Here is a 12,895-nt window from a genome sequence, read left to right as displayed (position 1 = left end):
TAAATTATCTACTTTTCCAAATTAATTTACTTTTGTCTTTTCATTATATTGTGCATCAAAATTATTATTATTATAAATAATTATTGGAGAAATTGCCGTTAATAGCAAAATATTTACTAATAACCACAAGTATGCTTTATCTAAATATAACTGTATAAAAGTTAATTAAATGTTCAATATTAAAAAAACGATTTAGCATCATATATCATATGGAAGCCATAGAAGCAAACATTCAACTAATTGCAATTTAGATACTAAAAATGGTACTGTACCGTACTTTATAATTGGTATATTTTTAGAAAATTATGGTAATTATTAATTAGCAGAAATGGTATCCCCCCGATATTTAAATTACTCTGGCAACTCTGCCTCTGTTGATGTGTCGTGATTATCTGAACTAAAATATCAATATTTTGGAATTTATGAAAGAAAAACTATAATAACGAACTTATATTCCGTACTTATATACAAAATAACTTATTTTATAAATCTATGTTCAAGACATGGACGACAGGTAAGGTTCTGAGTCACAATTTAACAATGTATCGCAACAGGTAAAGACTAAGTCAGAACAAAGTAAATTATGATGAAACTATATAAATAATCCACAGGAACATGGACTCGGGCAGCTCCACATATACAGACGCCTCAAGCGACCATTCCAAGAGTATTGTACACATAGACGTTGATTGTTTTTACGCTCAGGTAGAGATGGTACGGAAACCTGAACTGCGATCCCTTCCACTTGGAATCCAACAGAAAAACATTGTTGTGACCAGTAATTACGAAGCTAGAAAGTACGGCGTGCGAAAGTGCATGCTCATTTCCGACGCGTTAAAAATTTGTCCAAACTTGAAACTAGTTAATGGAGAGGATTTACACGATTACAGAGCGGCGTCAAACAAAATATTTGCTCTACTTCAAACTTGGAAATGTCCAGTTGAAAAGTTAGGTATGGATGAAAACTTTATAGATGTCACAAATTTAGTACAAGAAAAGTTTAAAAGTATGAAAGGTACAAGCATCACACTTACTGGTAATGTGTATTGTGAACCAAATGTGGAGTGTCATTGTGGGTGTCATACGAAATTAAAAATAGCATCACAAATAGCTAGTGAAATGAGGAACAAAATATATGATGAATTAGGTTTTACAACATGTGCTGGAGTGGCACATAATAAACTATTAGCTAAACTTATCTGTCCTTTAAATAAGCCCAATGATCAAACAACTATTTATCCTGAGCATGGTGCCAATTTTATGGCTACTTTACAAAGTGTTCGGTCAATACCCAGTATTGGGTCAAAGACTACAGAGGCATTAATTTCACAGAATATAATTACAGTAAGTAACTTACAAGAAGTGTCTGTAGATGTTTTAAAGAAACATTTCAGTGGTGATATGGCTGTTAGATTAAAAACTTTAAGTGTAGGGGAAGATAACACTCCAGTAAAGCAAACAGGTCGGCCCCAGAGCATAGGGTTAGAAGATAGCTTTAAGACAGTCAGTGTGAAAAGTGAAGTTGAAGAAAAGTTTACAGCACTTTTACAAAGACTGCTAATACTAGTTAAGGAAGATGGACGCATTCCAGTTTCACTTAGAGTTACATTAAGGAAAAAAGATGTGAAGAGATTGAGCAGTCATAGAGAATCTAGACAATGTCAAGTATCACCGTCTATTTTTACAATAAATAATGGTACACTGACAGTTACAGAAGCAGGGCAGCAAAAACTCATGAGTATAATAATGAGGTTGTTTAACAAACTAATTGACTTGTCAAAACCATTCCATTTAACTTTAGTAGGTTTGGCATTCACTAAGTTTCAAGAGCGCATGTCAGGCAGAAGTTCTATAGTAAACTATTTAATGAATGATATTTCTGTTCAGTCAGTTCTTAACATACAAAATGATTGTGATACATCAGCCTCTTCCATGGACTATTCAGCTGCTTCTCCAAGTAGTAGTACGACCACAGATCTTTCTGATGGTGAAGTGGAGCCATCACCTAAAAAGCCTAAAAAAGTTAATTGGATAGCTAAAAGAAGGTGTTTGTCTAAAGAAGAGGTTGCTTCACCTAGTAAGCTTAAAGTAGGAGAACTCAGACTTAATTCAAAAGAGTTAGAAAAAGTATCTGAATTAAGACTGAGTTCGAGAGATAGATCTCTTACTCCAAGAGCCAGTCCTGCAAAAGATACTCTGTCAGACACCTCTGACACTATGAAGGATAGTGCAGAGGCTGGCAACTGTGACGGCTGTCCAAGTTATGTGGACAAGGAAGTTTTTAAAGCCCTTCCAAATGAGATGCAACAGGAACTCAAAGCCATGTGGAAGAATCCCTCCAGTTCAGAGGTCACCAGAAGTAGCCCTCGAAACTTGAACAAAGCAAAATCAAACTCAATTTTGAAATATTTTGTTCCACACAAATAGTATTAGTAAGATTTTATCTTGTTAAATAATTTAAGTGATAAGTGAATGGTTTCTATTTTTTCAAATCATACAATTTTTATTCTGCTGATCAAATACATGTTTATGTTATAAATATACACCTTTCATTTGTACCTTGGAGGGAAATTAGACATAAGTGAGGCTATACAACTGGGCATATCATTTAATAATTATATTTTTTACAGCATTTGTAACCATAGTAGATAAATCTGATAGCTTGTGCACATTATTAACATTCACCAATAGACTCTGTGCTAATCTAGCGTAGGAAACAACATCTACATTTAGTTGTAATCTGATTTTGTCCCCGTCAGTGATTCCAGTACTCTCGCTACTCTGCTGGGAAGACAAATCGCGAATTTGTTTTAATCTCCTCAAAGACTCCTCTGTTTTCTGTACTGACACTAATACATCTTCAACATACTTATAATATCTAAAAAAAAGATTGCATTTCATAAAATTAACTTATAATACTATTAACATAATTAAATAAAATTAACTTATGATACTATTAACATAATGCAGTATACAATTATATATACTTACGAAACCGTCATAACATTGAATAAAGACTCATAAATTTCAATCAAAAATGAATTATCTAGTCTTTGAGCTGCATTCTCATTAAATTCTGTAATAGTTCTTGTAATCACTTCTATGTAAGTACATGGCTTAGAGGGTATACTACGATTTGTTTTTCTATAAAGCCTTGGTATATCACTAACTTGTTTTAGTTGTACATTTATAAATTCAAACAATTCATTAACTATACTTTCACATATTTTGATTTTTGTCTCTTGTAATAGATTTTCTGTAGGTTTTAAACTCTCTTTCAGAATCCCTCTACTTTTATTATGAAGCACCTTACTTTCAATATGTTCTAAAAGTTTTGGCAATCGTTGGATTAGAATTGAACTATCCACATATAAATTTATACTATTATCAATTAAATTTTTATTGACACCAGTCAATTCCAATTTTGATGTAGAAGTCTGTTGAAAAATAAGAAATTAGTTAACAAAATAATCTTTTAAAAAAACTTTCATACTTTTATTTTATAGTTTTATCCCACTTAAAAGACGGGCTTACCCTTATACTGATGCTTGTGATCCAAGTTGCATATCTCGACAGTAACTGAAGTGACAACTTCCAGAACTTGTGAGTCAAAGCTTCAATATAAATACCATCTAACCAACAATCCTGGAGAGCTTTCCAACATTTGAATGTTTCCAATAAAATAAAGCCATCATTACTTTGCACTGTAGGATTTTTTTTGAGGGAAGCTTCAAAACCACCTGAGAATAACAATTTTGTAGTTTGAATAAACTTTTTGAGATTGGGACTTTTACATAATATAATTAAAACTCTCTACATAACCATAAGTACTTTATTGATAGCACTTCACTTTTGTTATATTAGGTATATTTGATAACTTACTTCTAGCTTAAGAACTCAATTAAACAATTACTTAAATAATTTATGAATATGACATACCAGCAATTTCCTGAAATCTTATCTGGAAATATACAGGCAAGTTCCATCTTCTGAGAAAACTCTTATATTCTGGTGTGGCATGTAAAAGTTTAATGGTCTCCTCTCCAGAGCAATAACTTTCTAAATTCTTGATAAATTGCATACTCTCACTATACCTTGTAAAAAATAACTGTGGATTTCCAGGTGCAAAAATGGAAGCTAAGTTGACCTCTAAACGATTTTCTACTTCACTCCAAAAACAGTTCACCAAAAATCTATATTGTTTTGCAAGAAATGTCAATTTGGAATGTTGAGTTGCATTTAAGAGCAATTTTAGTTTATAATTTAGTAGAGATAGTACATTGTTGTATATACCTTCTAGGCCATCTTTACTTCTCTGCAAGGCAGGTTCATTAATAATATCTTGGAGCAGAGGTGCCACTGCCTGTTTCTTTATCAGCATTTCAGTTTGAGCTACTCTACCTAATGTGTTTAAAGCTATCAATGCCTTTATGAGATATTCTTCATTGTTATCATTCCAAAATTGAAAGAGCAATTCATTAAGTGTTTGAACCAATTTACCACCTATATCATTGTATTTTTTCTTTTGTTCTTCCTTAACAAGACTGTCACACTTTGATATAGAAAATTTTAACTGATTATATTGTGTTGCTGCCCTGTCAGCAATAATAATTTGCTCTTGCCTACTCTTATCAGAAATATCATTTAAAACATTTTCTAGGGTTGTCAAGCAGTTGAGTGTTTGGCTGTAATACTTTAATATTTTCTTCTTTTTTATGAGGGAATGTCGCTGGCTGAGCCATAAAGATAATTCTTTCATAGCATCTTCTAAGCACTGTTTTACACCCTAAAAAATGCATATATTTACTAACATATTTCTAAAATTACTTGAGACCAGTGTGACAGTATCTGACTATATATGCAATGTTTGTGGTTTCATTTCTCACTCAGAGAATTCATTATATTAAATAATAAATTATAAGAAATATATATTTTAATTTTCTGCTCTGAAATAGTGCAAAGTTTAGTTCTGCCATTTTGTCTTGAATTCAGCAGAAAGCAGCAAACAAAGTGTCTTGACATTAGGTTCTTGACCCAGCCTACTCTGTTATGAGTTAAAGGGTAAAACTAAAGAAAAATTTAAAAACTTACTAAAACTTCCTCATTTAATTGACCCAATGGCACCTGAATGTTTACAATGGCCTTATCAAATCCAATAAGTGTAGCGCATAAGTTCACAAAATTGGCATAATCCTTGTTTATTAATTCAATCATAGCTAATCTAAGGACTTTTAAATATATTCCTAAGTCATCTCGCATTGTTTCCAGAGACGCTACATTTTGATGATCGACCAAAAAACTATCCACCGAAAAGTTTGTCTGTAATTTTAAATATAAGTAGTAGGTCATATAATTAAGCAATAAATAATAATTTTAGATGTGATAAATGCTGAAAAAAGAGACAATTACCTTTACGAAGTCATTGCGGTCAAAACACAAGCCCTTGGGCGCTGGAGGCAATGTGAAGTCAACTGTTTCGTTACTCATGATAACAAATATTACTTTTAAGGCACCATAATTAACAAAAACAGTTAAAAAATATATTTATCTATTGAAATCGGCCCTAAACTCTGCATTCATTTTGACATTTACTGACGTCATTCTGACACATTACACGTCAGATGCAGTTCGGATATCGTACTAATGGATAATGGATGTAATTTTTTTTAAAAACCTAAAACTAAGTAATGACACCATTTTTAAATGACCGTGATGCAAGAATATTATAATTTCTATCATATTAAATTGTAAATATAATCTAGGTATGGTATAGTAAAAAATAATATAGAAAAACTATCTATTTTACTAACTAGTATCGAAAATATATTTGATTTATTTGATGTTTTCGTTCGTTAATCTTTTTATAACAAAAAATCTTTTTATAAAAAATATAGTCTTTTTATTTTTTAACAGAATAACAAAGCTACTTAAATACATAATCATATTTACGTAAACAACTCTAATCAACCACTTAAAAAGGGTTACAGTAAATTATCTTTCAATAACATATAAACGCCATCAATTAGGGTATTATTTAAATTGTGCTAATTATGTGACTGTAAAACAATAAATACAGTTTTGTTAACAATTCTCTCATGATTAAAGTTTCCCCGTCCAAACAAGTACTAGCTCATTTTTATAATAAAAATGAAAGTTTTAAAATCAGAAGACTTATATTTAAATAGGGCAAAATTTGTTATGAAATATTTAGGTGTTTGGGTACCAGCAAAAAATGAAACTGTAGCATCTAAATGTTATAGATTATTCATGATGTCTTTACAATATTTATTTTTACTTTTTCAAATAATTTACATTATTTTAGTTTGGGGAGATTTAGAAGCAGTTTCGCAAGCTTCTTATTTATTGTTTACACAAGCCTGCTTATGTTTCAAAATTACAGTTCTACAGATAAATATGGATATGCTTAAAGACTTGCTGAGAAGAATGAATGACAAAATATTTTTTCCGGACTCAAAAGAACATGAAAGGTCTTATTATATGTACCTACCGAAATTTACGTGTAGACAGTTAGGCACTACAATACTGTCACCAGCTCAACACTGATCTTGTGACGAAGTGGCCGAGCCTGCAGGGGACGCCATTACCGGCCTCTGCTTCCTCTCAAGCATTTTATTCAGGCACAGAGTAGCCCTCTTTCCAACCCACCATGTGACGACGTAAAAACCAGTAGAGCTAACAGCATTAACTTCAAGTTCAAAAATAAAAATTACTAATGATTTGAGGTCACCGCTATAAAATGTAGCACACACTACACTCCTTTCATAATTATTCCTATCCTCCTTATAAAATTTGATATTCCAGGATTTTAAAATTGCAAGCAAAACGTATAAAAAGGTTGCTATTGGCATTCATGATAAGCTCTCAAACGACTTGTGGGTTATGGGCACTGAAACCGTTGTTTGATGACGCTGGTAATCGCAAATTTCCTTTCGATATGTGGTAAGTGGAATGGATAATTTACATTTGTACATAAATTTTAGGTATTTTCATAATGTTTATTTATAGAGCTTATGGGCGTACGAATAATGGGGGCCGAGTGGCCCGTGCCCCCGCTGCTCACACCCGGAAATTTTACTAACAACCAATTCGCCCCAAACAAAAAAAAAAAACAACAACAACGAACATAAGTATCTGTTGAAAACTAAATTCCAGACCACCAACCCCCCAGAAAATATCTCTAGATACGCCAATGCAAAAAAATTAGCCGTTTTAAGCATCTTTTCATTTCAGGATGCCTGTGAGCCCTGAGTTTTCGCCACAGTACGAGTTGGGTTACGTTTTCCAATTACTCACTATTTGTATGAGCGCATATATGTATTTTGGGGTGGACAGTGTCGTATTGTCCATGGTGATTTTTGGTTGCGCACAACTTGATATCATAAAGGATAAAGTTTTAAATGTAATAATAACATTTTGGTTGTTAATTAACACAGGTAAATATCTGGACTAAATATTAATAAATAATTACGTTTTAGATCGGTTTCGTTGATGTGAAAGGCCGAGATAGCATGGAAAAGAAAACAATCATAGCAGAAAATAATACAAAATTGATAAACTGCATTAGACAACATCAAGCCGTCGTGTTGTAAGTTTCGTACCAACCTATGGTTATGCTAATAATATTCATAGTATTGTGAGGAGGTTCCTCTCTCTGGAGCCCTAGCCACCGACGGCATGGACCCTTGTCCCGCCCTCAGAAGAGTATTTTTTTATATTTTTAAATGTATTTTTATAACATTTTATATTTAAAAATGTAAAATTCTATTCTCTTGTTTAATAAAAGTTTATGAAGGTTCAGCTACCCTACATGCCTGAGGTAATTTATTGTGTAAAAAATGAATGTGTATGAATCTGAATGAATGCATTGCCAGACGTCCCGATGGAAGGTCCATTTGTCTGTTTAAACTTAAGTAAAGCATTAGCAAATTGAGTTCTTAAATCCCCCAAATTTAGGCGAAAAGTTTGCCATTTGAGGGACATAACAGGAAATTAAAAAAATGTCATAATATAAATAACAAAATGAACAAATAACATACAAATTTCATACACACTAGATCTTTAAAGTATTTATTAATTTTGTTAGATTTACAGAGCTCATAGAAAACGCCTACCATACATTTTTATTATTTCAACTTGTTGGAAGCGTTGGACTCATTTGTATGTCTGCATTGCGCATATTAGTGGTAAGTGTATTAGTAAACTGTTATATTACCTGCTTACTCGTTTTTTGGAAAAGAGATTGAGAGTGACTGGGTTCGATCCCCCTCGAGGAGATGAAATATTTATTTCAATTTATATTTCCATTTCTTCTCTATGGTGTCGAGGTAAAAGCGCGGCGTTGAGTTCCGCCGCAACACGGAATGCCCCTAGAATGGAGAACTGAGTGTCTTAGCTCTAGGTTCCCTCTGCCTACCCTGCTGTGTGCGGGATACAGTGTGAAGCTGATTTTTTTATCAGGTGGACTGGCGCAGTATGCAGTTCTTCTCTATTCTTACATATTTATCGGTTATGATAAGCCAACTGTTTGTTTGCTGCTGGTGTGGTCACGAGCTCACTGCTACGGTATTTATATACATACTATTTTATTTTTTCACATCCATTGTCCAAAAAGCTTTGTGTTCATTTTCTTGAAAACCTACAAGGAACTTAAAAGAAGGCCTCATGGAACATTTAAATATATATTTTTTTTAATTTTTAGAGTGAAGAACTACATACAGTGTTGTACAAATGCGCATGGCATGACCAGGATCTGAAGTTTAAGCGCACTTTACTGTTCGCCATGCTGCGCATGAATCGTCCGTTGGTCTTGCGCGCAGGACATTACATTTCCTTGTCCAGGCAGACGTTTGTGTCGGTTAGTTCTGTTTTATAATATTTAAAAAATATCCTTGTACCCATAGTCGTTTAACTACGGCCGGAATAGCGGAAAAATAACATCTCAAGAGGCTATCCTTTTCAAATTCAGAAACTCTATCGACGGGAGCTGGACCTATTTCCTAAAAAAAATTGAGTCCAAAAAAACCCAACAGTTACAATTAGTTTCCAAAAAATCATAATGTCTTAAATATCTATTGAACATGTTGAAATCGTTGATCATACATTTATACGTATGGGGCCTGGGGGTCAAAAGTATGAAGATCACCCACCACCCGTGGGCTGACACGTAGATTACATCCCACATACACATCTAGGTATTAAATATAATGAGGCAGATTACAAATTGCACTTATTATATTTAAACTTTGACCATATATTCCTTTGACCAAATATTTCTTTTGTTTCAGATACTTAGAATGTCATATTCATACTTCGCAGTTCTAAATCAGACAAAATAAAAAACGCATTAAATTAGTATTTAATGCGTTAAAAATGTACATAAATATATAGAAAATAACACTACGAATATAGTAATGTATAGATTTAAACACTAATAGTACAATTGAAGCTTACAATTAAATATCAATTTTCACTCGCGATAATTTGCACCTTACCCTAAGTTGGTAAACAAAATGAATTAAGGTTTTCACTTCTGCTAATTGTTAGAAGTTGACAATATATTAAGATACATGGTGTTCTAAATATATCTTACTTAAACATAGCAAAAATTTTATATAAAATATATATGGGTCATAATCAGAAAAAGTGCACATTTTGTGTCTTTTCTTGTCCCGCTACTTTGAATGCGTTTTAAAAATACAATTTTAAAGATAATTTAAATATTTTGCCATTTAAGATAAATTTACTTATTAACTTAAAGATTTTTGTAATATCTTAAATGTATTAAGGCTAATAATAGTATTTTTGTTAGTTGCAAAAAACTTTTCAAAATGCTTCCATACAATTTTTCGTGTCCCATTCACCACTTTACTTTTTAAAAATTGGTTTGTTACGAATATTTATGGTTTTATTTGATTTCAGATATGTTTATATTACTTTACTTTATGCATAATATTAAATAGAACTACTTTTATTGATACATTATTTAATAAATAATATATATTAATTAACTAAATTTGTCCCAAAATATTGTCTTTTCGTTACTCAGGGCTAGTAACGTACAATTAAATTATGAACGCAATTATTTTGAATGGTGTTTAATATTATTCTTTATTGTGGCACCATTATTCTAAAAGTCAATGCTGTCGTAGCTACAACCAGTAGTGTTCTCGCAGCAGTTGAGGGGTTCAAATGTTTTAAAGGGAATGCGTAAAATTACATCTCAGGGTTATAAACGGCTTTTATTTTGGTAAGTATTCTATAATTTGGTTTTCTTGTTTATGTTATTTGCTTCTTTTTACAAAATCTCAAAAAAGAACGTCAGTGCTTGCACATGCAACACGTGGCTTATGAGCAAATATTTAAAAAGGTTAGAATTTCTCAGACTTCATTCTCAATTTCGTTATATTTCGTTACGTAACGAAACTGAGAAAATATGAAGCCTAGTTCACAATTACGGTACCAATGTTTTCTTATATATGTTTATAATAAAATTTTATCGAACCGGTGCTTGTATATGGAAGATATGTATATAAGAAAAAAAAATTGCTGGCATATGAAAAAAAATATTAGTGACTTTTCATAACGTAAAGTAACCAAAAATAATGATTTTTAAGTTTTTTTGCTTGTTTGCTTGTTTGTCTATGTGTTTGTGCACGCTAATCTCAGAAACAGCTGAACCGATTTAGTTAAAATTTATTTTTATTCTTTCTGAAATTAGTTGTGATTTTGTGATTATTATTTTTTGATATATATTTTTGTATTTTCAGTAAGCGTAAGCTCCTATGTCAAATGCTGAAACAAATGCTTTTTTTTTTAGATATAGAGAACGTCTTAAAAAGACCAATCCTATTAAATATGAAGATATGCGGAATAAACACTTACAAAGCATTAAACTTAATTCCAATGATAACGACTCAAATTTTGATATATTTTAAAGTGAATTTAATTTTATCATTAACTTTGTGATCTCTAACTAGAAATATAAGTTTATTACGTTACGAACTAGCATTATTATATTGTTAATATTCTCACTTTGTTATGTTTTCTTCTTACATTTATAATCTGTTAATTCAACGATTGAACCTTTAAAATTTTGATCTGTGTCTCATTAAATAAAAAAAACAATAGTTTTATTCATATAATATCGTTATTTTGTTGTGTATAATGCCTTATGTCATCAGTTTCGTAACAAACATTATCAGTGTTGTTACTTATCAGTTACGTTACGAATTCGAAAATGTCCACTTTTTTGATTATGACCCATATGTACCTACATTAAGTAGTACCTAAGCTAATTCTGTAGTTGAATACGGGCTATTCTGAAGTGGACTCGGACAATCAACCTATGCCTCTTCACCATTCTACGCAATTGGATAGAGCAATTTAAAACCATATCTTCTTCTTCTTCTTCCTGGCATTAATCCCGGCTATTACCAGGGTCTGCCTTCCTACTTACCCTACTCCACTTTGCACGATCTTTTGCGTCCTCGGTGGTTAGACCATTGGCTCTCATGTCCTGCATCACGACATCCAACCAGCGCTTCCTTGGGCGTCCGGGAGGTCACACCCCAGGAACTAGTATAGCAAGGCACTTGCGTCCGACATAGTTCTTAGGCCGGCGCGTAACGTGGCCAAACCATCTCAAGCGACGCTCTTGGAGCTTATCCGCTACGTCACGGACCCCAAGACTACCTCGAATGAATGTGTTGCGTATGCGGTCAGACCGCGTTACGCCGCACATCCACCTCAGCATCTTCATTTCCGTGACGTGAAGCTCCAGAGTGTGCCGAGATAGTGCTGGCCAACATTCGCTGCCGTATAAAAGAACCGGTCGGACGATGCTCTTGTATATCAGCCCCTTGAGCTTGGGCGGTATTCTACGGTCGCAGACCACACCAGTGACCTCCCGCCATTTGGCCCAGGCAGTGCTTATCCGGCCATGGACATCGTGGTCGATGCCTCCAGACTCGTGCATAACGGATCCAAGGTACCTGAACTTCTCCGACTTAACGGCTGGCTCAGGACCTATAAGGATGGTGCTCGAGTCCCGGCTCCCGCAGGCCATGTACTCTGTCTTCGACACATTTAGTTTAAGACCGCCGTTCTCAAGCGTACCCTTCCAGAGGTTCACTTTACGCTCCAGCGTCAGTCGGTTCTCAGCAATGAGTGCTATGTCGTCGGCATACATCATCAGCCATGGAGGCTGGTCTTGGATGTGAGCCGAGATGATGAGATGTATCAAGCACTACATTGAACAAGAACGGACTAAGAGCCGAGCCCTGGTGAACCCCCACTGTAATCGGGAAGGGTCTAGTGTCGCCAACAGCAGTCCTAACCATAGAAGCGGAATCGTGGTACATGCCTCTGATAATCTCAATATAGGCCTCAGGGATCCCTTTGGATCGCAATGCCCACCAGATACACTGACGAGGCACACAGTCAAAGGCCTTCTGCAGATCTAAAAAGGCCACGTGCAGAGCTCTCCTTTTTTCCCTGTATGCTTCCATCAAAGTTCTGAGGGCGAAAATGGCGTCCATGGTGCCCGATCCTGGCTGAAATCCATATTGAGACTCAGAGACAGTACACTCTCGGCGGAGCCTGAGGTCGATCATGCGCTCGAAGAGCTTCATGGTATGACTCATAAGCTTAATGCCCCTATAACTACCACAATCTTGAACACTGCCCCTTCCCTTGTAAATAGGGGTAATAAAGCTAAGCCGCCACTGATGCGGCATCTTACCAGTGTTCAAGATATGGTTAAAAAGGTCAGTAAGCATGAGCACACCAAGAGAGCTCAACGATTTCCACGCTTCGATCGGAATGTCGTCAGGTCCCACCGCTTTTCCGTTCTTCATGCGTCGAAGGCAATTACGTG

At 34.2% G+C, this 12,895-nt stretch overlaps 3 protein-coding genes across 3 annotated transcripts; 2 read left to right on the top strand and 1 right to left on the bottom strand.

The window, feature by feature from the left end:
- Window positions 1-369: 369 nt before the first annotated feature.
- PolI (DNA polymerase iota) lies at window positions 370-2,539 on the top strand. Its single transcript, XM_085189175.1, has 2 exons — window positions 370-514; window positions 612-2,539. The coding sequence occupies exons 1-2, from the start codon at window positions 504-506 to the stop codon at window positions 2,425-2,427; spliced, it is 1,827 nt and encodes a 608-aa protein (XP_085045301.1). The 5' UTR covers window positions 370-503; the 3' UTR covers window positions 2,428-2,539.
- A 43-nt stretch (window positions 2,540-2,582) lies between these two features.
- On the bottom strand, window positions 2,583-5,613 carry Cog2 (conserved oligomeric Golgi complex subunit 2). Its single transcript, XM_085189174.1, has 6 exons — window positions 5,410-5,613; window positions 5,092-5,319; window positions 3,940-4,786; window positions 3,535-3,740; window positions 2,992-3,437; window positions 2,583-2,878 (listed from the first exon to the last, which is right to left on the bottom strand). Exons 1-6 carry the CDS (start codon window positions 5,485-5,487, stop codon window positions 2,605-2,607), a joined length of 2,079 nt encoding a protein of 692 aa, XP_085045300.1. The 5' UTR covers window positions 5,488-5,613; the 3' UTR covers window positions 2,583-2,604.
- Window positions 5,614-5,970: 357 nt separating this feature from the next.
- On the top strand, window positions 5,971-9,377 carry LOC146536654 (odorant receptor 70a-like). The gene is made up of 8 exons (XM_085189172.1): window positions 5,971-6,488; window positions 6,823-6,960; window positions 7,252-7,420; window positions 7,497-7,606; window positions 8,105-8,204; window positions 8,479-8,583; window positions 8,720-8,875; window positions 9,306-9,377. The coding sequence occupies exons 1-8, from the start codon at window positions 6,148-6,150 to the stop codon at window positions 9,354-9,356; spliced, it is 1,170 nt and encodes a 389-aa protein (XP_085045298.1). The 5' UTR covers window positions 5,971-6,147; the 3' UTR covers window positions 9,357-9,377.
- The last annotated feature ends 3,518 nt before the right edge of the window (window positions 9,378-12,895 follow it).

Source organism: Heliconius melpomene, chromosome 8 (genome assembly GCF_056956725.1).
Source record: "Heliconius melpomene rosina isolate 202511_hmr_F chromosome 8, ASM5695672v1, whole genome shotgun sequence".
Taxonomy (NCBI): Eukaryota; Metazoa; Arthropoda; class Insecta; order Lepidoptera; family Nymphalidae; genus Heliconius; species Heliconius melpomene.
This window is presented reverse-complemented; position numbering and strand designations above follow the sequence as displayed.